Source organism: Mangifera indica, chromosome 19 (assembly GCF_011075055.1).
Source record: "Mangifera indica cultivar Alphonso chromosome 19, CATAS_Mindica_2.1, whole genome shotgun sequence".
Lineage (NCBI taxonomy): Eukaryota > Viridiplantae > Streptophyta > Magnoliopsida > Sapindales > Anacardiaceae > Mangifera > Mangifera indica.
In genome coordinates, this window is record NC_058155.1 from 9,503,854 (window position 1) to 9,527,799 (window position 23,946).

The window sequence follows — 23,946 nt, forward strand, 5'->3', positions numbered from 1 at the left end:
TGAGCCGCATAATTACGTAGAAGATGATGATACTTTACAAAGGGGTCATGAAATTGATGATGAATATACCCGATATTGATATATTAAAAACAACAAAGAATTGGGTATGTGAAAATAGAGAAAAAAGCTTCAAATTGGAATACCTTTGATGGTAGTTATAAAATGAATGATATTTCTATTAAGAAATCTGATTTTAAAGAGAAAATTTGTGTTAATTATAATATTGAAGATATAAGTAGTTTTTAGTATGCAAATCTAGTTTATACTAATGTATTGCTAGAGGTCAAGAATGTTTCAGGTCATTCATTTTATTAATTACTAGCTTCATTAAAAATTAAATGATTTCTCTTTTTTTTTTAAATATAAAACTTAAAGAAAACTCATAAAAAATAATGACAAATAAATAATATTATTTATGATTAGTTGATTGAGTGTTGTGATTGTCACACTTTCATATCATTAATCTATATTAGTCTGATTATTCATAATTGAACAGCATTTTACATCAATCAACCAACCAAGCATAGTTTAATTTTGAACTAACTATTTTAATTTCGAACCAAATTAGAATTAATATTTATTTAAATTGACCTTAATTCGAATTCACCTCCCATTCATGTAATATCTTAATTTTATCAAATCACCACTTCAAACACAACCATTCTCAATAAACTAAACCCTAGCAGACTAGGCCCCCCCGCCGTCCATTGACTTGGAAATGCCGTTGGACAAACGATAAAGATTGTGGCCTTCGGGTTGGCAAGATATAAATTACAATAAAAGATTATCTAACACACAACGGCTAAGCGCAGAGCATTTATTGGCGCTAAGTTCGGAGAACGCGGCGAGCTTCGTCTTTGGTCAAAGAAAACACAGGTAGCATGAAAATCCCAAACTACCCCGGATCAGTGAGGCCGTTCAGATTTAGGCTCATCTCTAACCGAGAAAACAAAGAAAATATTGAAAAGGTTTGCATTAAAACCCAACCAAATAAATCAAAATTATTACGAAATGTTTTGTACGCTTTGTTTGTACATATAGTATTATTCGGAAAGAATAAAATTTATTTCTTCGCAGCATTCTGAAACTATAGCGGAGCCAAAAAGTGAGAACAGGCAATGACTTGCTGCCGATGAATGGGGTATGACAAAGGTACTTGACTGATTGTATTATTAAACTGTCGAATTGTATTTGCTGAAATCCTTCAAAACGGTCTCATTATTCTTGCCAAAAATCTCTCCATCAAAGTTATGTTAGAATTTCTGCTCAGCCAATCATTTTTTTCAGGAACAAGAGGATTAACAGGAATAGAGAGAACTCAAGCATGAACTTTCCACCTGATGCTCGTTCGATAATTTGCCGCCACCTGAAAGTTCAACCAGAAGATAAGCTGCTGATTAAGTCTGTTATCCATTTCAGGATCTTCGTTACAAACAGTAAAACAAGCGTCACAAACAGTAATTTGACTGTCTACAATTCAGAGTTAATAATCCATTCAATATCAATGTTCGAACAATATGATTTTAGTTGAGAAAGAACATTTCTGAGATATGAAAGAAAGCCAACACAACTATCATCAAGATGCCAGACAACACACATGCAGCGTGGCTTTCAAGAACTGGTAGATTAATTAACCAGTCAAAAGGGGAAAAAAAAAAAACAAGCATGCAGCCTATACCATCTCAAATTCTTTTCTCCTCCAACACTGGAGAGTAGAGTCAGGAGACATATTCCTGTACTATTTTATGTCAAAGAGATGGAAACATCAAACATGCAACTAAAATATGCACAGACCCAACCTATGATGAAATTTCATGTAATAAGATAACATAAGGAAGTATGTCATGAAAACATGAATCACTTACCAATTTCCTTCACTGGAGGTGCTGTTCTCACTATTAATTCCCTCTTTTGCAAATTCTTCCAATATAGCACGTTGGCGTTTGTTTAATGCTCTATCCAAAAAAGGAAAAATTAATTCCAGAAGATATAGCTCATTTCTTCTGGCTTAACACACATAATGCAATCCAAAGTTCTACAAGTGATCACAGTGAAAGATCTCATTTCACAATTGAATTATACTAACACAAACTGTCAAAATTATGTACAACAGCTAGATTCCACAGTTCAAGTATCTCTAAAACTGATACATCAATTTAATACACAAGATAACAAGTTCAAGTCCTCAAAATCCCCACATCTTCCCATTGCAAATAAACCGTGAGTAAAAGATCTAGTAGCTATTCCTTTGCACAACACACAAAAGTAAAACCAGGGAAACAGGGTTGCAACAGAAGAGCCAGAATACACTTTCATTAGACTAAGACAAAAGTATCTAAAATATATATTTGCAAACAAAATTCCATTTTCACAGCCCAACCAACAAAAATGACTTCTAAGCAACCTTAAAATAATGAAGAGTCAACTAATGGAACATGCAAGAATGAATTCCAAGTTCAAGAACAGCAAAAAACATATATGGTCACCCTTGTTTAATGTAATCAAATACTCAAGGAACCATTAAGTTCAATTTTATCTATCTCAAGTTCCAGCCACAACTAAGGAATTGTTGGTTAGCCCAATTCTGTTCAGCAAAAATAATTATATTTGTACATCCAATATACATATATATATATATATATATATATATATATATATATATATATATATATATATATATATATATAACATTACAGAAAAAAAGGCCAAAGAAAAGAATCTCCAAAGACAATCACTCCAAGCATCACACTTTTCTTTACAACAAATGCATGTAAAGTGAGCACTTTGGGCAGTATTGTGAATAATTAAATATCAAAATACTGCATTTATAGATATATTTAGTTTGTAACAAGAGTTTAAAAAGAAAGCTCACTTAGGGAAGTTAACATGAAAGCGCACATATTGATCTCCATGGTCTCTAAGAAAACCATGCTTTGGTAGTCCTGCAAGAACTTATAGTTTAAGCAAGTTTAACTGATACGGGAAACTTAAGCGTGACAAAATAAGAGTCAAAACCTTTCCCTCTTAAGACCAACTGTTGCCCATGCTGAACCCCCTTTGGTATCTGCTACCACCATAATTGCAAACAAAAAATAGTTAGCATAATATAAATTCAACTCCATATACAAAAAAAAAAAAAAAAAAAAAAAAATCTCCCTTTAGTTAAAATACAAAGTAATATTATGTTTACAGTTGTGTATAAAAGAAATGAGAATAGAACTATTACTTTTACTTGCACCTTCCCTGACAAAGTAGGCACATCAACCTCTCCGCCAAGAATAGCCTGAAAGATAATTCAAACTTGAATGTGTTTACAAGACTGATTCAACTTAAAATGCAAACATTATTGTTTCAGTACACTCATCCAGAATGAAGAAGCTAGGTAAATGGGTATGACACCTGGAAAAAAAGACAAGTTATTCACAAGAAACCTTTTTCAAATCCTTCCACCAGATTGTTAAACATGAGAAGGTCAAGAATGTGACCTCCTATCTCAGCAGTAGATATTGTCTCACAAGGAGCACTTTTGGAAGGTATAAAAACATGGATTGTTCACCTAAAGTCTAAACCAAAGGCAAAACAAAATGTTTCATATATAAATGCATCTTTCCAGTGCCAAAGGACCCAAGTGATGCCGCAACATGGTTGGACTGCTCGATCCAATCTTGACGAGATTTAAAACCCCACAACGAACAAACAATGTTGATAGAGAAATGGCTGAGTCACTACCTTGGTACTGGTAGGACACTCCAAAGATACAACTACACTCTAATCCCTAAGAATCCACCACAAGGAAAAAGAGAGAAAATTAGAGAGAACTTTCTCTAAAGAAAAACTGATCTTATTCAGTTGATGAAAAACTAATTTGGAATGAAGAAGGTAGATGGGTATGATAGCCAGGGAAAATATCAAGTTACAGGAACCCTATTTCAAATCCTTTCACCAGACTGTTAAACATGAGAAGGTCAAGAACATGACCTCCTATCTCAGCAGTAGATACTGTCTCATAATGAGGAGCTCTTTTGCAATGTATTAACACAAGTATTGCTCACCTAAAGTTTAAGCTAAAGGCAAAACAAAAATGTTTTGTTCATAACCGAATCTTTCCAATGTTGTAGGGCCCAAGCGACACCTGATCATGGTTAGGCTGCTCAATCCAATTTTGACAAGTTTTCAAACCCCACTATGAACGAACAACTTTGATAAATAAACCACCAAATCTCCACCTTAGTAAGGATACACCTACACTCTAATCCCTAAGAATCCACCACAAGGAAAAAGAGAGAAAACTTTCTCCAAAGAAAAACTTATATCTTATTCAATTGATGAAAGATTAATACTGGGCACCGTATTTATAGCAGAGACATCTTCAGCACAATATGATTATGACAATAATGACACTCGAATGATAATTAAATTAAGAATCTTAAATAAATGAGGATAAAAAATAAAATTAGGGATCCTAAATAAATGAGGATAACAAATAAAATTAGGAATCCTGAATAGATGAGGAAAACAACTAATATTAGGAATCTTAAATAAATGAGGTTAACAACGAAAATTAGAAATCTTTATCAAGTCCAAATCCTTATCAAGCTACCCTAACTGGAGAAGACCCATCCTCAAGTCTTTACACATCTTCATTTGCATGATATGGTGACAAATCAATAACATTAAATGTAGCTGATATGTTACACTCTCCGAACAGTTCAACTTTATAAACGTTCTCATTAATATGTTTAACTACCTTGAATAATCCACCAACTCTAGGACTAAGCTTCTTATAAGAACTTGAGGAAATATTTCTTTCCTTAATTGAATACATACTAAATCTCCTTTCTTGAAAGCAGCAAGCTTGCGAAATTTGTTAGCTTGCCTTTTGTAGTACACATTTTGATTCAAAATTTTTGTCTTTAACTCGATCATGTAGTTTCTTAATCTCTTTAGCTTCTACTAATGCTCTTCTAAACATTGTCTTGGAAAAAACATTGTATGCTTGATGACGAATCCTTCTTGAAAGACATCAATACTATTTTTGCACCATCATTCTCAAAGGAGTATGTATTCTTGCACCCATCATGAATAGGCCTGTCAATTGGGTCAGCAAACCTAAGGCCTGATTGTTTGGCCCCAAAACTTCAATTTCAGACCAAAGAGAATTCAGGCCTCAAAACAGGCCTAGACAAAAAATTTGTCTATTAAGTTATCAGGCTAAGGATTAAACAAAGGTTGTTCAAGCACGAGGCTCGATAAAACCAAAAATTCATTGAGTGCAGGGTGTATTTGTCAAGTTTTCAAACTTGTGAGGGTGTATTTGTCAGGTTAAAGACGGCTCTAGCACTTAATAACTACACGATGGGCCGAACCTAGACAAATCTAGTTGGATTGCAGAATTGAATGAGATCATTTTGATGGATAGTGTCCTTGTATATATAGATATATATTTATTTGTATTTATAATAATACAATGCTTTCAAAACATAAAAATGCATCAAGAACAATTGTAATTGTATTTTAATAAACATTTTATCAATCACTATTGAAACTTTGATATTCATTATAGGCCCTACATAATTAAAAAATTTATTTGTTTTCAACCCCTATTTATTAGGTTCATGAATCAAAATGAAAAATCTTTTACTATAAAGGTTCTTTTATTGGGCCCAAAAATTCATTATGAGCAAAGGTAAATTTGTCAAGTTTTCAAACCTCTAGAAGATTTTAGGGATGTTTTTGCAAGCCCGAAACAAGCTTGAAGCCTAAAAAATTTTAAATGGCCTAAAGCCCGAGCTTGAAATTTTTTTACAGTCTTGGGCTTGAACAAGCTAGGTTCGGTTTAGCAATCTTGATTGACAGACCTAATCATCAATGACTTAACAATTATATTGTCAAGGTCAACCTAATAACATATGATAAGCATCCATAGGAATAACATCACACCACACCTTGTCATGATACTTTTTATCAATGGAAATTTCCACTAGGCAGCACCTAGTGACCCTCATATTATTACACTTTCGTAACCAAGTACGGATTTAGATTTTTTTTAATAGGAAGCTTAAACTTATCAACCATTGTTCTAGATACAATATTCCCATAACTACTGTCGTCAAAATAACATCACAAATTTTCCTATGCAAGGTAAATCTCGTGTGGAAGATATTATGACGGATTCAATAATTTCCTTCAACTATGGTGGCATTTAAAGCTCACTAGACCACTAACATCTTGCCATTGTCTGCAAAGGTGGCTCTATCATCACTTGTAGTCTTTGTGTCTTCTCTCTTATCATACTCTTCATTTGAAGCGTCGTCAATGAAAGACACTACTCCTCAATTTGGACAATCAACAACAATATTAACGAAGCCTTGACACTTTAGGGAGTTGGTTTTGGAATAACTACTCCCCTTGTCACTCTTATGGTCAATCTTATTGGTGTTTGCTTTACTATAATGTGTCAAAGTGCTCTTTTGGTTAGAAATAGGGCCTCTGTTTGTACTTTTAAACCTGCCTTAGAGTTTTGTTGTTATCTCTCCACCTTCAATGACAACTAAATGACATCTTAGAGAATCTAATATTATTAAGTTAAACAACATTAAAAATCTCAAATCTTAGTCCTCCAAGGAATCTTGCAATTGACTACTCTTCAGGCTCTAAGATATCATACTTCATCATTAATTTTTTCAAATTCAGCAGCATATTCTTCAACAATTATATCTCACTGATGAATGTTATAGACTTTGATAAAAACATCTAGACAATAATGATCTAGCAGATACTTTCGCTTCAATTCCTTATGCGTCTTCTCCTATGTTGTGATCTTTCTCTCATTGGCATTTTAAGTTCTCCCACCACATTGAAACATTCTTCTTGAGTTTGATGACTATTAGTTTGACCTTACAATGCTTAAGAATTTCCTTGTAGTTGAATATTCGTACTACAATATGCATTTATTAAATGAATTCATTGGATAGTATTCTTCCTTCAAAGTCAAAGATATCAACTTTCACACCTAATTTTTAGTCTCTTCTTTTGGATCGATATGCACAAACTTGCAATTAAACCTCTTGGTCAAATGGATCACTTTTGATATGATAGAATAGAGTGAACTCCTTTTTTTATCTGACTCCATTATTTTGCTCTTCATCTAATTCATGGTTATGATCTCCTTGTTGCTCATATTGTTAAAGATGTTGAAATTGTTCGATCTCATATTGCAAATCTTCCATGGTGACTTCTTGAACATCTCATTGCCAATTGCGTTGGGGCAACATTTTTTATGTCAAAAAAAGAGAGAAAATTAGAGAGAATTTTCTCTTAAAAAAAACTTGTATCTTATTCATTTGATGAAAAATTAATATAGAACACCCTTATTTATGGTAGGAAAATCCTAAGAACAATAGGATTTTAATAATAATAAAAACTCTAATAATAATTAAATTAGGAATCCTAAATAAATAAAGATAACAACTAAAATTAAGATTCCTAAATAAATAAGGATGACAACTAAAATTAGGATTCCTAAATAAACAAGGATAACAACTAAAATTAGGAATCCTTTCAATTTCAAGTCTAAATCCTTATCACCAAGAATTTGCAATATAGGCCTAAGGGGAGTGAAGGGATTTCAATAGCATAAGTAGAAATCCAAATTATCACTAAATGATCCAAAAGTGGCTAACAATGCAGTCATTTGTATATATGATATTAATGCTGCAATATCAATTATTAAAGAAGAAATACACTTTCTAAAATCCTTCCCAAAATTTCCATATTCTAATTTACTACCAATGCTTCAGTGTCAATGTCAAATGTAGTTACAACTATAGACCTGCATATTTGGATGAAGTTCACTTCAAAAAGAAAATAACCTGGTACTTAATTCCACTAAAAGTAAGAGGCTATAATAACAGCATGAGAAGATAAAAGCAATTTATCAAAAATAAACTATAATTTACCATTTAGAAAATAAGGAGGGTGAGAGAGAAATAAAGATGTTAATTAATTATGAAGCAATGAAGAGAACTTAAACATGGCCTTAAGCATAAATCAAATCAGAAGGTAAACCAGAAAAGTGCAACAAACACTTTACAGAGGATTTAGAGCTCACTTGAGTAAAGCTGATATTAAAGTCCACATAAACATCTGCACCATCTCTAGTAAAGACATGATCATTGGCTACCTAAATTAACAAGGAAAAAAATTTAGAAAGTAAAGAAATATAAGCATCTCGACAAACAGTTACCTTCAGTTCTATCAGCAATATACCATTTTTATGTGCAAGACAACCTTAAATCATGTTCGAGTATTTCCATAATCTAATTTTCACATACAGATGTAGACCACATGAAATGATAAATACAGCCAACCAAGCCAAGGAAAGATATTGTAAAAAAATGTTGCCTTTAGTTTTATGTATAAGTTCCCAGGTTGGCTTCCTCGTCCAGCAACATTACCCGCATTTGGAATGCATATTTTATCTCCAGAGTTCACCCCTAATGTATAAAAAGACAAGGGGAAGAATCAAAAAGATGTGTGAAAATATATAACATAACATAAATACATTTTTGTCAATAAATGGTAACACGCTAAACTCAGCTTAATTCATTTGCTGTCCTAATTAACTAAATGTTTGATAAGGCAAATCAAAATGGCACATATCTCACAAACCATTAAATTAACTGTGAAGCGATACAACCCAGTACTCTCAAGTTTTATGCTGCAAGTATTTAGCATGCAGTTTTATAATCTTCAACGAAAGAAATCATATTGTTGTATTACCTATGCAATCTTCGTACACAAGATACAACTTTGACAATCATCATAAAGCAAGTTATATGAAAAAAAAAATCTAAATCAAACCAATCCCATTGCAACCTCATCTTTCTCTTTTAAACTATTTTAATTTCTTTTACACAACCTTTCCAAACCCACATTTTCGACAACCCAATATAGCTTAATGGTGTTATCAAAAATGAGAATTAAGACTTAACCTGCTGGAATTGTCACTTTGACGTCCTTGATGCCATCAACCACTCCTGATCCTTTACATGAGATACAGTATTCCTGGAACAGAGGGAGACAAAGAAAGTTACTAACATCAGTTACAGAAATTGAACAAATAGAAGAAAATATTCCATCAAATTCACACCAGACCTTAATTATTTGTCCCGTTCCTTTACAAGTGCTGCATGTTGACGTGAATAGCGGGATGATAACCTTTTCAAAAGTAGATAATAACAGAAATATTACTTATATGAATAACCAGTAAAATTCTCAAACAACAGGCAAAGATGATATCTTCACTAAGTGAACCCTTTCCGAAGGATTTATCTACTATTTATCATGAATATAAATCTTCAAAGCACTTACTCTTCTTATGCCCCTGCATCTGGGACAGACCCTTGTTTTGGCACCTATTGGGTAGCCATGCCCATCTGAATAAATAAAAAAATGAAGAAACACAAACATTACCAATAGTCAAACACAAAAAAATTCTTCAAAGAATGAATGAAAGGACAAATATATGCAATTCATGTTTTCTGTTACTGATTTCTTGTGCATGGTATGATTCCAAGATATTTTATAGCTTCACTTACAGCAAGAATCACAGGGCACAAATGCATCAAAAGACACATGTTTTGTACACCCTTTAGCAGCTTCAGAAAAAGAGAGTAATAGCTCCACCTATGGAATTCCAAGGAAAACATGGAAAAAGATATTTAACTTGGAAATGTAAAGACTCAGATTTATACAAATTCTGGTGACCAAAAGCAAAAAGGTTAACCTGAATATCAGGTTCAAATTGGTCAGTCTCATCTTCAAAAATCTGCAAACCATCATTGACTTCTAAATTCAATATTAACAGGATAGGACAATAGACTGCATTATGATGATAACATGAAAACAGGAGAGGACAAGTACCTCAGAGAATGTTTTATTGAAAGATTCAGAGAAACGAGTATGATAAGTAAATTTAAACCCCTCTGCACCACCAGTATTATATTCTACATTCTCCCAGGATCTACTTCGAGCATATTTAAACCCATCTGCACCACCAGTATTATATTCTACATTCTTCCAGGACGTACTTCGCGCATATTTAAACCCCTCTGCACCACCAGTATTATATTCTACATTCTCTGAGTCTCTACTTCGACCCTTCACATCATAACAATGAAAAGGATGACTCATTTAGTTTGAAAACTTTTTAGTGTGAACACATAAAAGTTAGAATACCTAGTGTAAAAACACTGAACAGTATTAAAGACAGACCAAAAATACCTGATGACTACAGAATCACAAATTCAGCATGAATACATTAAGTAAATCAAAAGCAAGAGAGAGGGGGAGATAAGAAAAAGAGTAGTTACCATGTCATACTGAGCCCTCTTTGTAGAATCTCGCAGAACCTGCAAATATACCAGTATGAGCAAAATCATCATCATAAAGAAAATTGCGGCATGTTAGACCATGCCAAAACAAGATCAGTTAAATTTTTAGTATGAAGAACGGAAGTTAACAATCAAGATGCTAATTGAGAAAGAAAGTACAACTATCAGACTAAAACGCATCAGAAAAGCAAAAATAATAATGATAATAATATTTCACAGTCCAACCAAAACTGCAAACCTCATAGGCATCTCTTATCTCTTGAAATTTCCTCTTTGCAGAAGGATTATTCTTATTTGCATCTGGATGATACTTTTTGGCTAGCTGCACATGGACACCAGAATCTTAGACAATAACCAGAATAATAATTGGTTGTGTAGATGATAATGATCACATTAAACCAGGTGCACACATGATTTCCGGTGGTATAAGTGGTGGCACAATGTCTGGTAACACTGTCAACCTCAAATATCTCTAGATTCATTGTGCGAGTAAATTAGATGCATGTTGGTGTACCTTCTCAAGTTTCATTAAGGATCCCACGACTTTAACTATCCCTAAAAGTAAAACTAATGCAGATAGTTTTCATCAAATCACTAGAGCCACCTATTTCATAAGCAAAGAAAACAAAAATAAACAAACAAAAAAGAAAGGAAAAAAATTTAGCCAGTGACCCCATTAAGGCTAGTGGTGAATGCAACATGGCAGAAAAGAAAGAACGAAGCCATCAAAAGATATTTTACATTAAAGGGGTTTACTATGCTCCTGATTAAAAATTAAATACCATAACCTAAAGGCATATTGAGTCCTCAAATACTCACGGCATAAAACGCCTTTTTTATCTCATCCTGGCTCGCATTTCCAGGAACACCAAGAACTTCATAGTAGCCTCGCTGACTGGAGTAACAAGATCCTTAAAAATAAATTAAATTAACATAATAAGAATAAAACAAATATAGAGCGCTCCACATAAAAGAGTCAAGAAATACAATAAAGACCTGTAGCATGAATACAGCGCTTCGCCAATAACATTCCCGCGGTGTCAAAATCAGCATGTTTTTGAATAACAAAGGTACAACTATGCAAAGCTTATCCAAACAAAAAAGGGAAAAAAGAAAAAGAAAAAGAAAGGTGAATAAAAAAGAAAAAGCGAAAGAAGATGAAGAGGAACAAAACTAAATAATATTAGATAAACCTGACAAGAAATGATGCTATCTATAAACTTAAAATTGGATATAAACAAGAGAGAAAAAAGATATAGAACTTACCTCTTTCACCGAATAACGACTGACGCAATGCAGAAGGTTTGTCAAGCCAAAAATTCTGGTTAATGGGCGATTCAACAACCATGGATGACAGTAAACGCCGTCCATACTGCAGAGTAATAGAAAATTAAAAAAAAAAAAACAGTAAAAAGAGAAACCGAAATGATTGGCAATAACTTTCGGTTCAAGAACTGACCATCCCTAGCCAGTTAAATCTTCCCATTTTTCAATTGATAGAGTATTGTTCCTCTCAGTGTGCTATGCAAAATCGGTAGTTTCAAACGTTTCTTCTTTTTTTTAATTGAAAAAAAAATCGTGTTGCCCAAGAAATGTAAGAACATCAGTTGTTACTTACCAAAAAAAAAAAGCTTACCAAAAAGTAAAGGACAATGGTTTTTGCAACGCCGGTTCGGGGTTTATGTGTGGCTTAACAAATGTTCTTTATATTACATGTAAAACGCTGTCGTTTGCTGCTCAAAACCTTAACCTGTCAATTGAATCTGGGCCATCGATATTTTTCAAATGTACTTAATCGGACGGTTCCATTTGTTTCCTATGCCTCGTTAGACGAAGTGGAAAATAAACCTGAGTACTTCAACGGCTGCTATGGCGGTTCGATTGCCTTTTGCGAACCTAAAACGGTGATTACAAGTTTCATGCTCTTTCTTCAATTAAATCTCTTCTCATATTCATGGTACAGTTGTTACTGTGATGCAGCTACAAGGTTCAGTTGTAAAGAATCTCAGGGAAGCTAACTTGGAAGTAACATTATCCGTTTGAAATTTCCACGGCCCGGCGCAACTACGGTGATTCAATTCTGCGCAGACTCGGGCCACATGGTACCGTTTCGGAGCTCCGAATCATCTATTGGCAGCTCTCGAAACACAAGAACGCACTGGAGGTTTTGTATTCCTGCCTAAAGTTTTTTTATTGTGGTGGTGCCATTATTTTTTTATTTTAAGAATATTTGATTGATGTTGCTGCCAGTTGCTTCTGCAAAACGTGCTTGCGAGTTCTCTGTTTAACAGCTTATTGCAAAAGCAATTAAAAACAAATAGTTTCTTTAGATATGTTTTCTTAATCTCTAAGCGCATTTTTTATTGGCATGAACAATTTCTTGAAAGCCTCAACTGTTTTGTTATTAATTATCGGCATACTGTGGAAAGGACCTTTTTATTTTAGATTCTGCAGTCGTTCAACCTGGTTTCATTACGGTTATATCTTTGATTTTGGGGCATTATTCATTAAAATTGTAGGAATAAAAAGTTCTTTCAAATACATTCTCATGTTTCTGTTAGTATACAAATTTTGACATGGGTGGAAACTCAAAACAATATCCGGATGTCAGCTACTGATTATGCCATCAGGTTGGAACTAATCATCAAAGTTCACAGTGGCGGAAGAAGAGTATTTAACAAGCATACCCAACAGTGCTGCAGGGACATCTGCCGGTCGCCCTCTTCTTTGTAGTTATGTAGAAGAAAGGGCCGTCGACAAAGCTGAGGCTTTCATGGTTGAAGTGGGTGGCTTGGGGATGATTGTGACCCATCAACCATTTAGTTACTTCATATATAACAAAGTGCCCCTTGTTATTCTGCAATCGAAGCAAAACAAGATACCAGAACTTTTCTTTCCTACAACCTTTTGATGTATGCTTGTGCTGAGATTGCTGGGACCTCTTCTGTAGGAATGTTGAACTGGGATGGACCTCCCTATCCACTCTAGCCAATGCTTGCATAAAAGCAGGACTTGTTAATCAAGCCCCTGTGCCACTAAAACTTGCAGAGAAGAAGCTGTCTGCCTCTAATTGCCTCTGGTATCTTTTCCTTGTCACGCTTTATACCTCTTTGAGTGATAAGAAGGGAGTTCGTCTTGGGATGCTAGTAAAATTATGAATGGGACAATCACATGTGCCAGTTTCATCTGTATATTATCATGTTTAGTAGAGCTTGGTGATTTTTTGGTAGCCAAGAAAAGAGGATCTTAATGGAATGGGAGTCCAACCGTAGAAAATATGACATTAGAGCTTCTGATGTTCTTTTTGGTGCCTAAACGTGAAATGGACTGGTGAAAGAAACTGAACTGTTACATCTCCAAACATTAGAGAGAGGCGGCTTCTCAAATCATGAGACCTGGGAAATTCTCATGAAGGGATGGGTGAGCAGCGGGAATGTGATCAAAGCTATAGATGCCATTAAGAAAGAGTTTTCTTTGTTGAAACATTGTAATTAGAGGCCATCACATGGTAGTTTATTGGCCATTGCTGAGTACTTTGAGAAGCATGGGAATTTTGAAGATTCAAACCATTACATCAGTGTCATCTATCAATTTTGCCTTGCTAGTTTACCATTGTATAAATCATTACTGAGAATGCACCTTAGTGCTCAGAAATCTGTTTTTGAAATCCATAAAATGATGACACTGCATCTATTAATATATATATATATAGAGTCTTTAAGTGAAATTACAAATCATATGCACTATATATGATTTAAAAATCATTACAAACCATTTCACAAATGTTTGTGGGCGCTTCAGGTTGATGCAGCTGTCAAAATCTTGTGGAAGCCTTTGTTGTGCTCAAGCAATTCATCCCAAGATGGTATGCACTCTTTGATTATGGGAACTTCGAGAAACTTGTTCAACCAAGCAGTTAACAAAGGCATGGTCTCTGCGTCAATCAGATTCACACCTACAATTTCCTCAACAACTCGACCCCAGATACCAACCCAGCCAACAGCAATGTCCAAGAAGCCTATTGTTTCACCTGCAAAAAATGGCCTCCCCTCAAGACCCTTTTCCAGGGTCTTCAGGTACTCCCTAGCTTTTGCAGCCTTCGCTTGTTCCTCTCCTTTTAAGGTAAATGCGCCCATAATTTCAGATACACACTGAAGAAAAGGAAAAAGATATCAATGTAGTGGTGGAGTTTGAATTAGACAGATTATTGAAGTAGCTTCTTCTTTTTACCTTCTCCTCGAAGAATTTTGCCCAGAAGCGTGCCTGAGCTCTTTCATATGTATCTTCTGGGAGGAGTGGATTCTGTTTCCATGTTTCATCAATATATTCAATAATGAGGAGTGATTCTGCTAATGATCTACCGTTGTGTACAAGAACAGGAACTTTTTTATAAACTGGGTTGTATCGCAGCAGCAGGGGACTCTTGTTTGAAAGATTCTCTTCAACATACTCGAACTGGATGCCCTTCAGTTTCAGAGCCCATTTAACTCTTAGAGCAGCAGGACTTGCCCAATTCCCAAACAACTGCACGCCTTCTTCGGCCATCACCAAGCTGGATGTCTGATTGTAATAGATGGCAGATTTCTTATATAATTGATGAATGGTCTTACACGATAATATGAATGTCAACCCATATATATCTACATCAGGGCCGTCTAAATTGACTTGAAGGCACAAATTGATCCCGTTGTAAGGATAAGGAAGCGACTGGCAATCTTACAGCCAACAGCTAATCATGTTCCGGGATTCCTTTCAATCCATGTTTTCTTTTCATTCTGAGTAAAATTATGTCAACAAATAAATTGTATAAGTGGTATGTCCAAGTGGTATCGAATTAAGTGATTTTAAAATTTAAAAAAAAAAAGTAAATAATTATATATAAATATATGTCTATAATTTTACTCTTTCATTCTCTGGTTTTTCTCATCTTACAAATTTCACTGGACGCTTTATTAATTATAAAATAGTAATTAACAATGATCAAAATGGTGCTGGCTGACATACACGTTATTTGAGCTCACTCCGATGTAAAGTAAAATTGAAATCCATTTTATATGCATAGGTATATTAAATTTCTTGACCTAAATTTTCGAATTAAATTATTTTGTGTTTCTAACTAAACCGAATTAAATTAAAAATTTTCAATTTAATTTATATCCTAGATATATAAATTTTTCTACATACAATCATCCCTAATACAGAAATAATGAAAAATTTTCTTTCTCTTCACCTCCCCATTCTCATGAAAAATTCTCATCTCCTTCTCTTTCTTATTCTCGTTAATAAAATAATAAAATATTTATAAAATATTAGAATATACTTATAATAATTTAAAACTTTTAATAGTAATTCAATATTTAATATTAGAAAATATGTAAAGGAGAAGGTAAACCGAAGATGGGACAGTTTGGAGAAAGAATGAATCGATAATATATTTATTCACGTTCCTAATAGCAAAATCTTAATCATCCCCATTCCAATGTCTGTTTTTGTTTTCTATTAAGAAATCTCTCCCTTATTTGAGAAAAGAGTGGACTGAAAATTAGATATAAAAAGTATAATTATATATATATTTTGAATATACAAATAAATAAATATATATATATATAATTTGTATTATTAAATTATTAAATAATTTTAAATTAATAATAAAATAATATCTAATCATATGATGACAAGTCATATATATATATATATATATATATGTATTGGTATATTAAAAAGAGTACACATTCAAATTAATTTGATATCAGAAATCCAATGATCTTTTAAATGAGTTTTTTGATGCTGAGGATAAATCATTCTTTAGCATCTACATCTCAATGATTAAATATGAGAAACATTCTAATAATAATTTATGAATGAATACTTCATGATTGCTTAAAACTGAATTATCAGACGGTTCAAAATGAATGAATCTCAGGAAGCTAACTTGGAAGTAACATTTTCCGTTTGAAATTGCCCCGGCCCCGTGCAACGACGGTGATTCAATTCTGCGCAGACTCGGGCCACATGGTACCGTTTCAGAGCTCCGAATCATCTTTTGGCAGCTCTCGAATCGAAATACAAGAACGCACTCGAGGTTTTGTATTCCTGCCTAAAGTTTTTTTATTGTGCTGGTGCCATTATTATTTTATTTTAGGAATATTTGATTGATGTTGCCGCCAAGTGCTTTTGCGAAACGTGCTTGCGAGTTCTCTGTTTAACAGCTTATTGCAAAAGCAATTAAAAACAAATAGTTTCTTTAGATATGTTTTCTTAATCTTTAAGCGCATTTTTAATTGGCATGAACAATTTCTCGAAAGCCTCAACTGTTCTGTTATTAATTATCGGCATACTGCGGAAAGAACCTTTTTATTTTAGATTCTGCAGTCGTTCAACCTGGTTTCATTAGGGGTATGATTTTGGGGCATTATTCATTACAATTGTATCATCAAAAAAAAAAAAAAAGAAAGTTCTTTCAAATACATTCTCATGTTTCTGTTAGTATACAAATTTTGACATGGGTGGAAACTCAAAACAATATCCGGATGTCAGCTACTGATTATGCCATCAGGTTGGAACTAATCATCAAAGTTCACAGTGGAGGAAGAAGAGTATTTAGCAAGCATACTCAACAGTGCTGCACGGAAATCTGCCTGTCGCCCTCTTCTTTGTGGTTATGGAGAAGAAAGGGCCGACAACAAAGCTGAGGCTTTCATGGTGAAACTGGGTGGCTCGGGGATGATTGTGACCCATCAACCATTTAGCTACTTCATATATAATAAAGTGCCCCTGTTATTCTGCAATCGAAGCAAAACAAGATACCAGAACCTTTCTTTCCTACAACCTTTGGATGTATGCTTGTGCTGAGATTGCTGGGACCTCTTCTGTAGAAATGTTGAACTGGCATGGAGCTCCCTATCCACTCTAGCCAATGCTTGCATAAAAGCAGGACTTGTTAATCAAGCCTTGTGCCACTTAAACTTGCAGAGAAGAAGCTGTCTGCCTCTAATTGCCTCTGGTATCTTTTCCTTGTCACGCTCTATACCTCTTTGAGTGATAAGAAGGGAGTTCGTCCTGGGATGCTAGTAAAATTAAGAATGGGACAATCACATGTGCCAGTTTCATCTGTATATTATCATGTTTAGTGGAGCTTAGTGATTTTTTGGTAGCCAAGAAAAGAGGATCTTTATGGAATGGGAGTCCAACTGTAGACAATATGACATTAGAGCTTCTGATGTTCTTTTTGGTGCCTAAACGTGGAATGGACTGGTGGAAGAAACTGAACTGTTACATCTCCAAACATTAGAGAGAGGCGGCTTCTCAAATCATGAGACATGGGAAATTCTCATGGAGGGATGGGTGAGCAGCGGGAATGTGATCAAAGCTATAGATGCCATTAAGAAAGAGTTTTCTTTGTTGAAATATTGTAATTAGAGGCCATCACATGGTAGTTTATTGGTCATTGCTGAGTACTTTGAGAAGCATGGGACTTTTGTAGATTCAAACCATTACATCAGCGTCATCTATCAATTTTGCCTTGCAAGTTTACCATTGTATAAATCATTACTGAGAATGCACCTTAGTGCTCAGAAATCTGTTTTTGAAATCCATAAAATGATGACACTGCATCTATTAATACATATATATATTCCTTAAGTGAAATTACAAATCATATGCACTATATATGATTTAAAAATCATTACAAACCATTTCACAAGTGTTTGTAGGCGCTTCAGGTTGATGCAGCTGTCAAAATCTTGTGGAAGCCTTTGTTGTGCTCAAGCAATTCATCCCAAGATGGTATGCACTCTTTGATAATGGGAACTTCGAGAAACTTGTTCAACCAAGCAGTTAGCAAAGGCATAGTCTCTGCATCAATCAGGTTCACGCCTACAATTTCCTCAACAACTCGACCCCAGATACCAACCCAGCCAACAGCAATGTCCAAGAAGCCTATTGTTTCACCTCCAAAAAATGGCCTCCCCTCAAGACCCCTTTCCAGGGTCTTCAGGTACTCCCTAGCTTTTGCAGCCTTCGCTTGTTCCTCTCCTTTTAAGATAAATGCGCCCATAATTTCAGATACACACTGAATAAAAGAAAAAAGATATCAATGTATAGGTGGTGTTTGAATTAGACAGATTGTTGAAGTAGCTTCTTCTTTTTACCTTTTCGTCGAAGAATTTTGCCCAGAAGTGTGCCTGAGCTCTTTCGTATGAATCTTCTGGGAGGAGTGGATTCTGTTTCCACGTTTCATCAATATATTCAATAATGAGGAGTGATTCTGCTACTGATCTACCATTGTGTACAAGAACAGGAACTTTTTTATAAACTGGGTTGTATCGCAGCAGCAAGGGACTCTTGTTTGGAAGATCCTCTTCAACATACACGAACTGGATGCCCTTCAGTTTCAGAGCCCATTTAACTCTCAGAGCAAAAGGACTTGCCCAATACCCAAGCAACTGCACGCCTTCTTCGGCCATCACCAAGCTGGATGTCTGATTGTAATAGATGGCAGATTTCTTATATAATTGCTGAACGGTCTTACACGATAATTTGAATGATCAATCATCAACCCATATATATCTACATCAGGGCCGCCTAAATTGACTTGAAGGCACAAGTTGATCCCGTTGTAAGGATAGGAAAGCGACTGGCAATCTTACAGCCAATGGCTAATCATGTTCCAGGATTCCCTTCAATCCGTGTTTTCTTTTCATTTTGTGAAAAATTATGTTTACGAATAAATTCTACAGTAACATCAAATTAAGTGATTTTGAAAGAAATAAGAAAAAGACAAGTAATTAGTTATATATAAATTTATACCTATATGATTTTACGCTTTCATTCTCTGGTTTTCTTATCTTACAAATTTCACTTGACGCTTTATTAACTATAAAATAGTAATTAACAAGGATCAAAATGGTGCTGGCTGACATACACGTTATTTGAACTCACTCCGATATAAGCTAAAATTAAAATCCATTTTATATGCATAGGTACATTAAATTTCTTGACCTAAGTTTTCAAATTAAATTATTTTGTGTTTCATACTAAACTGAATTAAATTAAAAAATTTCAATTTGATTTATGTTTTGGATCTATATATTTTTCTACATACAATCATCTCTGATATAGGAATAATGAGAAATCCTCCGTCCCCTCCTTACAAAAAAAATTTCCCTTCCTTTCACCTTTCCATTCCCATGAAAAAATTTTCATCTCCTTTCTCATTCTCATCTATGTTAATAAAATATTAAAATATATTTATAATAATTAAATATTTAAAATTAAGGGATATGTAAGGGAAAAGATAAACTAAAGATGGGACAAATTGGAGAAAAAATGAATCAATAATATATTTTTTCACGCTCCCAATAACAAGATCTTAATTATCCTTGTTCTAGTGCCTGTTTCTGTTTTCTATTAAAAAATCTCTCCCTTATTTGAGAAAAGAGCGGATTGAAGATTAAATATAAAAAATATAATTATACACCTATTTTGAGTATATAAATAAGTACATATATGATATGTATTATCAAATAATTAGATAATTTTAAATTAATAATAAAATAATATTCAATTATATGATAACACATCGTATATATATTTATATATTCATAATGAGAATGCATTTAAATTAATTTGATATCAGAAATCCAATTATCTTTTAAATGAGCTTTTTAATGCTGAGGATAAATCATTCTTTTAAATATGCAAAACATTCTAATAATGATTTCTGAATGAATACTTCCTGATTGCTTAAAACTGAATTATCAGACGGTTCAAAATGAATGAAACATCAAACACGCACTACGACACACAACTGTAACTGTACAGCCTCCTTGCCACGTGCACACCCTCACTCTACCATCAAAATCAATCACATCACATGGTTCATTGCGCGCACTCTGAAACTCAATTCCCATTGGTCTCCTGACTGAAAAATCAGACGACTTAGACTCAAACTCCGCGGTAGCTTCAACGGTGCTGTTTTTGCACACGATTATTCGGGTCTGACCCGTATTTGCAAATCCGAGCATTTATAACGTGGACACGTGAGTCAAATGACAAAATAAAAAAAACTAAACTAAAACCCCAAGACTCTTTGTTTCTGTTCGTTATAAAATAAAGTTGTTTTGGTATGTAAAAAGATATAATTTTGCCCCAAATGTTATGATCGGAGATTTCTAGGGTTTCTAGTCGGATTCGATCCTCTGGATTTTGGGTTTCGGATCCGCTTTTGATTGTCATTGATCGTTAGTGAATAAGTTTGATTTCGCTTTTTTGTTGCTGAATTTGTTAAACCATGAAGAACATTGTTTCAGATTTAAGGTGCGTTATTTGCCCTAATCTGTGTTTCTTATTTTCAATTATCTAATGAATTGATCTTCGAGTAGAAACTGATAAACTGTTTGATCTGGGGGGTTAAAAGTTATATTTTGTATATCTCGCAGATTAGAACCGTAATTATCATGTGTTTATTCAGACTCTAAGCAGATGATACTTAATGAATTGATAGATCGTTAAACCTTTGTTACAGGATCAAAACTCTTAAGTGGATTGCAGAAACATAATGGGATATTATGATCACTCTAGGAGATTGTAATGTAAATTAGGCATTTTGTTAGATAGAATTTTATCATTTTATTTGGTCTCATGAGGAAGAAGAGAAAAGGAAGCGAAACTGAGGCTTGTAAAAGTAAGCCTGGCAAAGAAGAATCGGGATCAAATCGAGATTCACTGGAATCATCAAATATTAGGTCTCACTATTCTTTAGAAGATTACAGTAGGTTAAGAAAAAGGTGCAAAGAAGATGCAAACCCCAAACCTCTTGGCTCATTTAAAAGTAGGCTTGCAGGTATTGCTACTGCCCCACCTTGTGGTGCCTCTTCGTCTTTGGTTCTCCCAGGACGAGGACTTAAGAGGAAGATAGGGTGCATAGATGTGAACACTCAGATGGGTAGGAAGAATAAGGTTGAAGATGACTATACTAAGGTTGATGTAATTGGGCAAGGGAAATTCGGGTCTGTCTGGTTGGTGAATTCTAGGGTTAGCGGTGCAGAGTTTGCATGTAAGATCCTGCGTAAGGGAGAGGAGACAGTTCACAGAGAGGTGGAGATAATGCAGCACTTGTCAGGTCATCCTGGGGTTGTTACATTGCATGCAGTCTATGAGGAAGCAGAGCTTTTTCATCTTGTAATGGAGTTCTGCTCTGGGGGGCGGTTGATTGATCGGATGTCGGAGGTTCAGTATTCAGAACAACATGCTGCTAATATATTCAAGGATGTAATGTTGGTTATTAAGTATTGTCATGATATGGGAGTTGTGCACAGAGATATAAAGCCAGAAAATATTCTTCTCTCCAACTCAGGGAAAATAAAGCTTGCAGATTTTGGCTTGGCCATGAGAATTGCAAATGGTACATAATCAGCACCTACCTTAAAAAAATTCAAAATTTTTGTACTGGCATTTTTTAATGCATTTCTTTGTCTGTAGTATCTTTTAAAGTTCTTACTTTAAAAGAGTTCAAAATTTTTGTTCTGGATACTTTTGTGCATTTCTTTGTCTGTAATTTCTTCTTTTAAACTTTTAGGAAACAGAGTCAAATTTATATATATGGGGAGTGTCAGGACTTTCAGATTGGCACTAAACTGCCAATGCATATACATAAAAGGAGGAGAGGAGAGGTAGCATTGAACAAGAAGTTTAGTGCTTTATAGCTTTCTTAGAATATGCTAGGGAATATTTGGCATAATTTCTGGATGTAAGAATTATGTGATCATGTGAAAAAGAAAAAGGATTTGCTTGAATATGACTTAGTTATTCTTAACTCATCTGGTATTGGATTATAATTTTCTTTTAGAAACCTTCATTGTCTTTTCAGTTTTTCTTATCACCTACTTCCAATTAGTCCACTGTTGATGAGAAATGTGGAGCTGTGTAACTGAACCTAAATTTGGAATGTTGGTATTCTGTTCTTGAATTATAAGTTTTATGACTCTTGTGTAATTAGATCATTTATTTCATGCAAAAACCATATTGGATTCTTATGAAAGTACCTTTTTATTGCTTTTCCAGGTCAGACTTTGTCTGGTTTGGCTGGAAGTCCGGCTTATGTTGCTCCTGAAGTTCTGTCTGGCAATTACTCCGAGAAGGTTGATATATGGAGTGCTGGTGTCCTTCTACATGCCCTCTTGGTTTCTGTTCTTCCATTTAAAGGAGATTCCTTGGAAGCAGTTTTTGAGGCAATCAAGAATGTAAAGCTAGATTTCCACTCAGGAATATGGGAGAAAATATCTAAACCTGCGAGGGATCTGATGGCAAGAATGCTGACTAGGGATGTTTCATCAAGGATAACAGCTGATGAAGTTCTAAGTAAGCTTCTGATGTTGCACCTGTTAAAATAATTGATAGTCATTTGCATTTTTCTCCTTCATTTTCATTTGCATTCTTGTAGCTTTTGTGGGAATTGTTGAAATTTTTTGTTATAAAACTTTATTCTGAGTTATCATTAAGTGTTTCACTTTGTAATTTCGTTATCATTTAAAAGAATATGTTTCCATTTGTTATAATTTATTGTTAGCTCTAGTAAAGCTATTCTGAATTTTAGTCATCTCAGCAAGTTTAGTTTTTATCACTTTATTGACGAATAATGTATTTTCAGGGCACCCATGGATATTGTTCTACACAGAGCGCACATTAAGGACATTAACCATCAAGTCAAAACTGAAGAACCAGGTAGGAGTATCTTCCCATCCATTGACCATCTTTTCTGGGCAAGAATTGGCTAGATCCAAGAGGTATGAACTGCATGGTGAGAATTCATACCTTCATTCATCATCTGAAAGTTGGAGCTTGAAGTCAGATGAACAAGATGAATGTGACTTGGTAGATGTGCTTGCAGAGGCCATTTCTAATGTGAGGATATCAGAGCCCAAGAGGAGTAGACTTTGTGGCCCTACTGGCCCAATAGAGCAGCAGTGTTCATCTAACATGACAGCTAACAATCTCTGTAGAGCATTTTGATCCTGCTGACAAACTGACATCATGTTCTCCACTGTTTTTGGAGCTGGGGTTTAAAGTTAACATGTCCTGCTACAAATATCACTGGCAAGCTAAGGTTAAATGCCAGCTTTGCAATATCTGGTAACCGTGTTGTTATTTCTCCACAATGTATTTGATCAATACTTGCATAGTTGCTAAGTTCTCCTAATAATTGCTCTAGCCTTGACAGGGAATTCGTGTACAGAAGATGTAAATATAGTGTTTGATAATGATGATTCTGCCTTGCCTTCATTTTCAGCCTATGCAAATATAGCGTTTGCTAATTTTTTTTAAAATGATTTTGTTCATTATTGGTTGAAAAACTGCTAAAACAGTTGTTCTTAAGAAGCATTCTAGCTTTGAAACATCTGAGATACCAAAACCTGGGATATAGCAGTTCATTCAAGTTAATTTCCGTGGGCTTCAGCATTGTAGACGTTTGTTTAGAATATAGTTTTCGGTTCATCAGCATTGTAGACCTATGTTTGGAACATAGTTTTTTGTTCATTCTTGCAGTACCGGT

At 34.4% G+C, this 23,946-nt stretch overlaps 4 protein-coding genes and 1 long non-coding RNA gene across 9 annotated transcripts; 2 read left to right on the top strand and 3 right to left on the bottom strand.

The window, feature by feature from the left end:
* Positions 1 to 877: 877 nt before the first annotated feature.
* LOC123202757 (chaperone protein dnaJ 1, mitochondrial-like) lies at positions 878 to 12,127 on the bottom strand. Of its 3 annotated transcripts, none has more exons than XM_044618867.1 (19): positions 12,031 to 12,127; positions 11,661 to 11,766; positions 11,391 to 11,480; positions 11,214 to 11,305; positions 10,633 to 10,716; positions 10,374 to 10,412; positions 9,925 to 10,161; positions 9,788 to 9,829; positions 9,600 to 9,687; positions 9,373 to 9,437; positions 9,157 to 9,219; positions 8,994 to 9,066; positions 8,404 to 8,495; positions 8,111 to 8,182; positions 3,227 to 3,283; positions 3,016 to 3,064; positions 2,873 to 2,942; positions 1,866 to 1,955; positions 878 to 1,366 (listed from the first exon to the last, which is right to left on the bottom strand). In XM_044618867.1, the coding sequence occupies exons 2-19, from the start codon at positions 11,740 to 11,742 to the stop codon at positions 1,267 to 1,269; spliced, it is 1,485 nt and encodes a 494-aa protein (XP_044474802.1). In that variant the 5' UTR covers positions 11,743 to 11,766; positions 12,031 to 12,127; the 3' UTR covers positions 878 to 1,266. The 3 variants fall into 3 exon arrangements, with proteins under 3 accessions (XP_044474802.1, XP_044474801.1, XP_044474806.1); XM_044618866.1 differs by lacking the exon at positions 12,031 to 12,127 and adding an exon at positions 11,854 to 12,006; XM_044618871.1 differs by lacking the exons at positions 878 to 1,366; positions 12,031 to 12,127 and adding an exon at positions 11,854 to 12,006 and having other exon boundaries at positions 1,862 to 1,955.
* A 63-nt stretch (positions 12,128 to 12,190) lies between these two features.
* On the top strand, positions 12,191 to 13,963 carry LOC123202761. Its single transcript, XR_006499054.1, has 3 exons — positions 12,191 to 12,298; positions 12,375 to 12,558; positions 12,914 to 13,963. It is a non-coding gene; the product is annotated as an uncharacterized LOC123202761 (long non-coding RNA).
* Positions 13,964 to 14,116: 153 nt separating this feature from the next.
* LOC123202759 (glutathione transferase GST 23-like) lies at positions 14,117 to 15,148 on the bottom strand. Its single transcript, XM_044618872.1, has 2 exons — positions 14,625 to 15,148; positions 14,117 to 14,545 (listed from the first exon to the last, which is right to left on the bottom strand). The coding sequence occupies exons 1-2, from the start codon at positions 14,937 to 14,939 to the stop codon at positions 14,192 to 14,194; spliced, it is 669 nt and encodes a 222-aa protein (XP_044474807.1). The 5' UTR covers positions 14,940 to 15,148; the 3' UTR covers positions 14,117 to 14,191.
* A 2,794-nt stretch (positions 15,149 to 17,942) lies between these two features.
* Positions 17,943 to 18,936, bottom strand: LOC123202760 (glutathione transferase GST 23-like). The gene is made up of 2 exons (XM_044618873.1): positions 18,545 to 18,936; positions 17,943 to 18,465 (listed from the first exon to the last, which is right to left on the bottom strand). Exons 1-2 carry the CDS (start codon positions 18,857 to 18,859, stop codon positions 18,112 to 18,114), a joined length of 669 nt encoding a protein of 222 aa, XP_044474808.1. The 5' UTR covers positions 18,860 to 18,936; the 3' UTR covers positions 17,943 to 18,111.
* A 1,515-nt stretch (positions 18,937 to 20,451) lies between these two features.
* LOC123203266 (serine/threonine-protein kinase PEPKR2-like) lies at positions 20,452 to 23,675 on the top strand. Of its 3 annotated transcripts, none has more exons than XM_044619568.1 (4): positions 20,452 to 20,711; positions 20,834 to 21,798; positions 22,458 to 22,754; positions 23,044 to 23,675. In XM_044619568.1, the coding sequence occupies exons 2-4, from the start codon at positions 21,036 to 21,038 to the stop codon at positions 23,403 to 23,405; spliced, it is 1,422 nt and encodes a 473-aa protein (XP_044475503.1). In that variant the 5' UTR covers positions 20,452 to 20,711; positions 20,834 to 21,035; the 3' UTR covers positions 23,406 to 23,675. The 3 variants fall into 3 exon arrangements, with proteins under 3 accessions (XP_044475503.1, XP_044475502.1, XP_044475501.1); XM_044619566.1 differs by having other exon boundaries at positions 20,453 to 20,711; positions 20,920 to 21,798; XM_044619567.1 differs by having other exon boundaries at positions 20,452 to 21,798.
* The last annotated feature ends 271 nt before the right edge of the window (positions 23,676 to 23,946 follow it).

Coding starts and splice junctions, on each gene's coding strand:
- LOC123202757 (XM_044618866.1), bottom strand. CDS start 11,880: ATGGGAAGATTTAACTGGCTAGGGATG. Junction 10,162..10,373: donor AGAGGGCTCAGTATGACATG/GTAACTACTCTT, acceptor TATGATGTGAAG/GGTCGAAGTAGAGACTCAGA. Junction 8,183..8,403: donor ACTTATACATAAAACTAAAG/GCAACATTTTTT, acceptor TTGTTAATTTAG/GTAGCCAATGATCATGTCTT.
- LOC123202759 (XM_044618872.1), bottom strand. CDS start 14,939: ATGGCCGAAGAAGGCGTGCAGTTGTTTGGGAATTGGGCAAGTCCTGCT. Junction 14,546..14,624: donor CAAAATTCTTCGAGGAGAAG/GTAAAAAGAAGA, acceptor CCTTTTCTTCAG/TGTGTATCTGAAATTATGGG.
- LOC123202760 (XM_044618873.1), bottom strand. CDS start 18,859: ATGGCCGAAGAAGGCGTGCAGTTGCTTGGGTATTGGGCAAGTCCTTTT. Junction 18,466..18,544: donor CAAAATTCTTCGACGAAAAG/GTAAAAAGAAGA, acceptor TCTTTTATTCAG/TGTGTATCTGAAATTATGGG.
- LOC123203266 (XM_044619567.1), top strand. CDS start 21,036: ATGAGGAAGAAGAGAAAAGGAAGCGAAACTGAGGCTTGTAAAAGTAAG. Junction 21,799..22,457: donor GGCCATGAGAATTGCAAATG/GTACATAATCAG, acceptor TTGCTTTTCCAG/GTCAGACTTTGTCTGGTTTG. Junction 22,755..23,043: donor AACAGCTGATGAAGTTCTAA/GTAAGCTTCTGA, acceptor ATGTATTTTCAG/GGCACCCATGGATATTGTTC.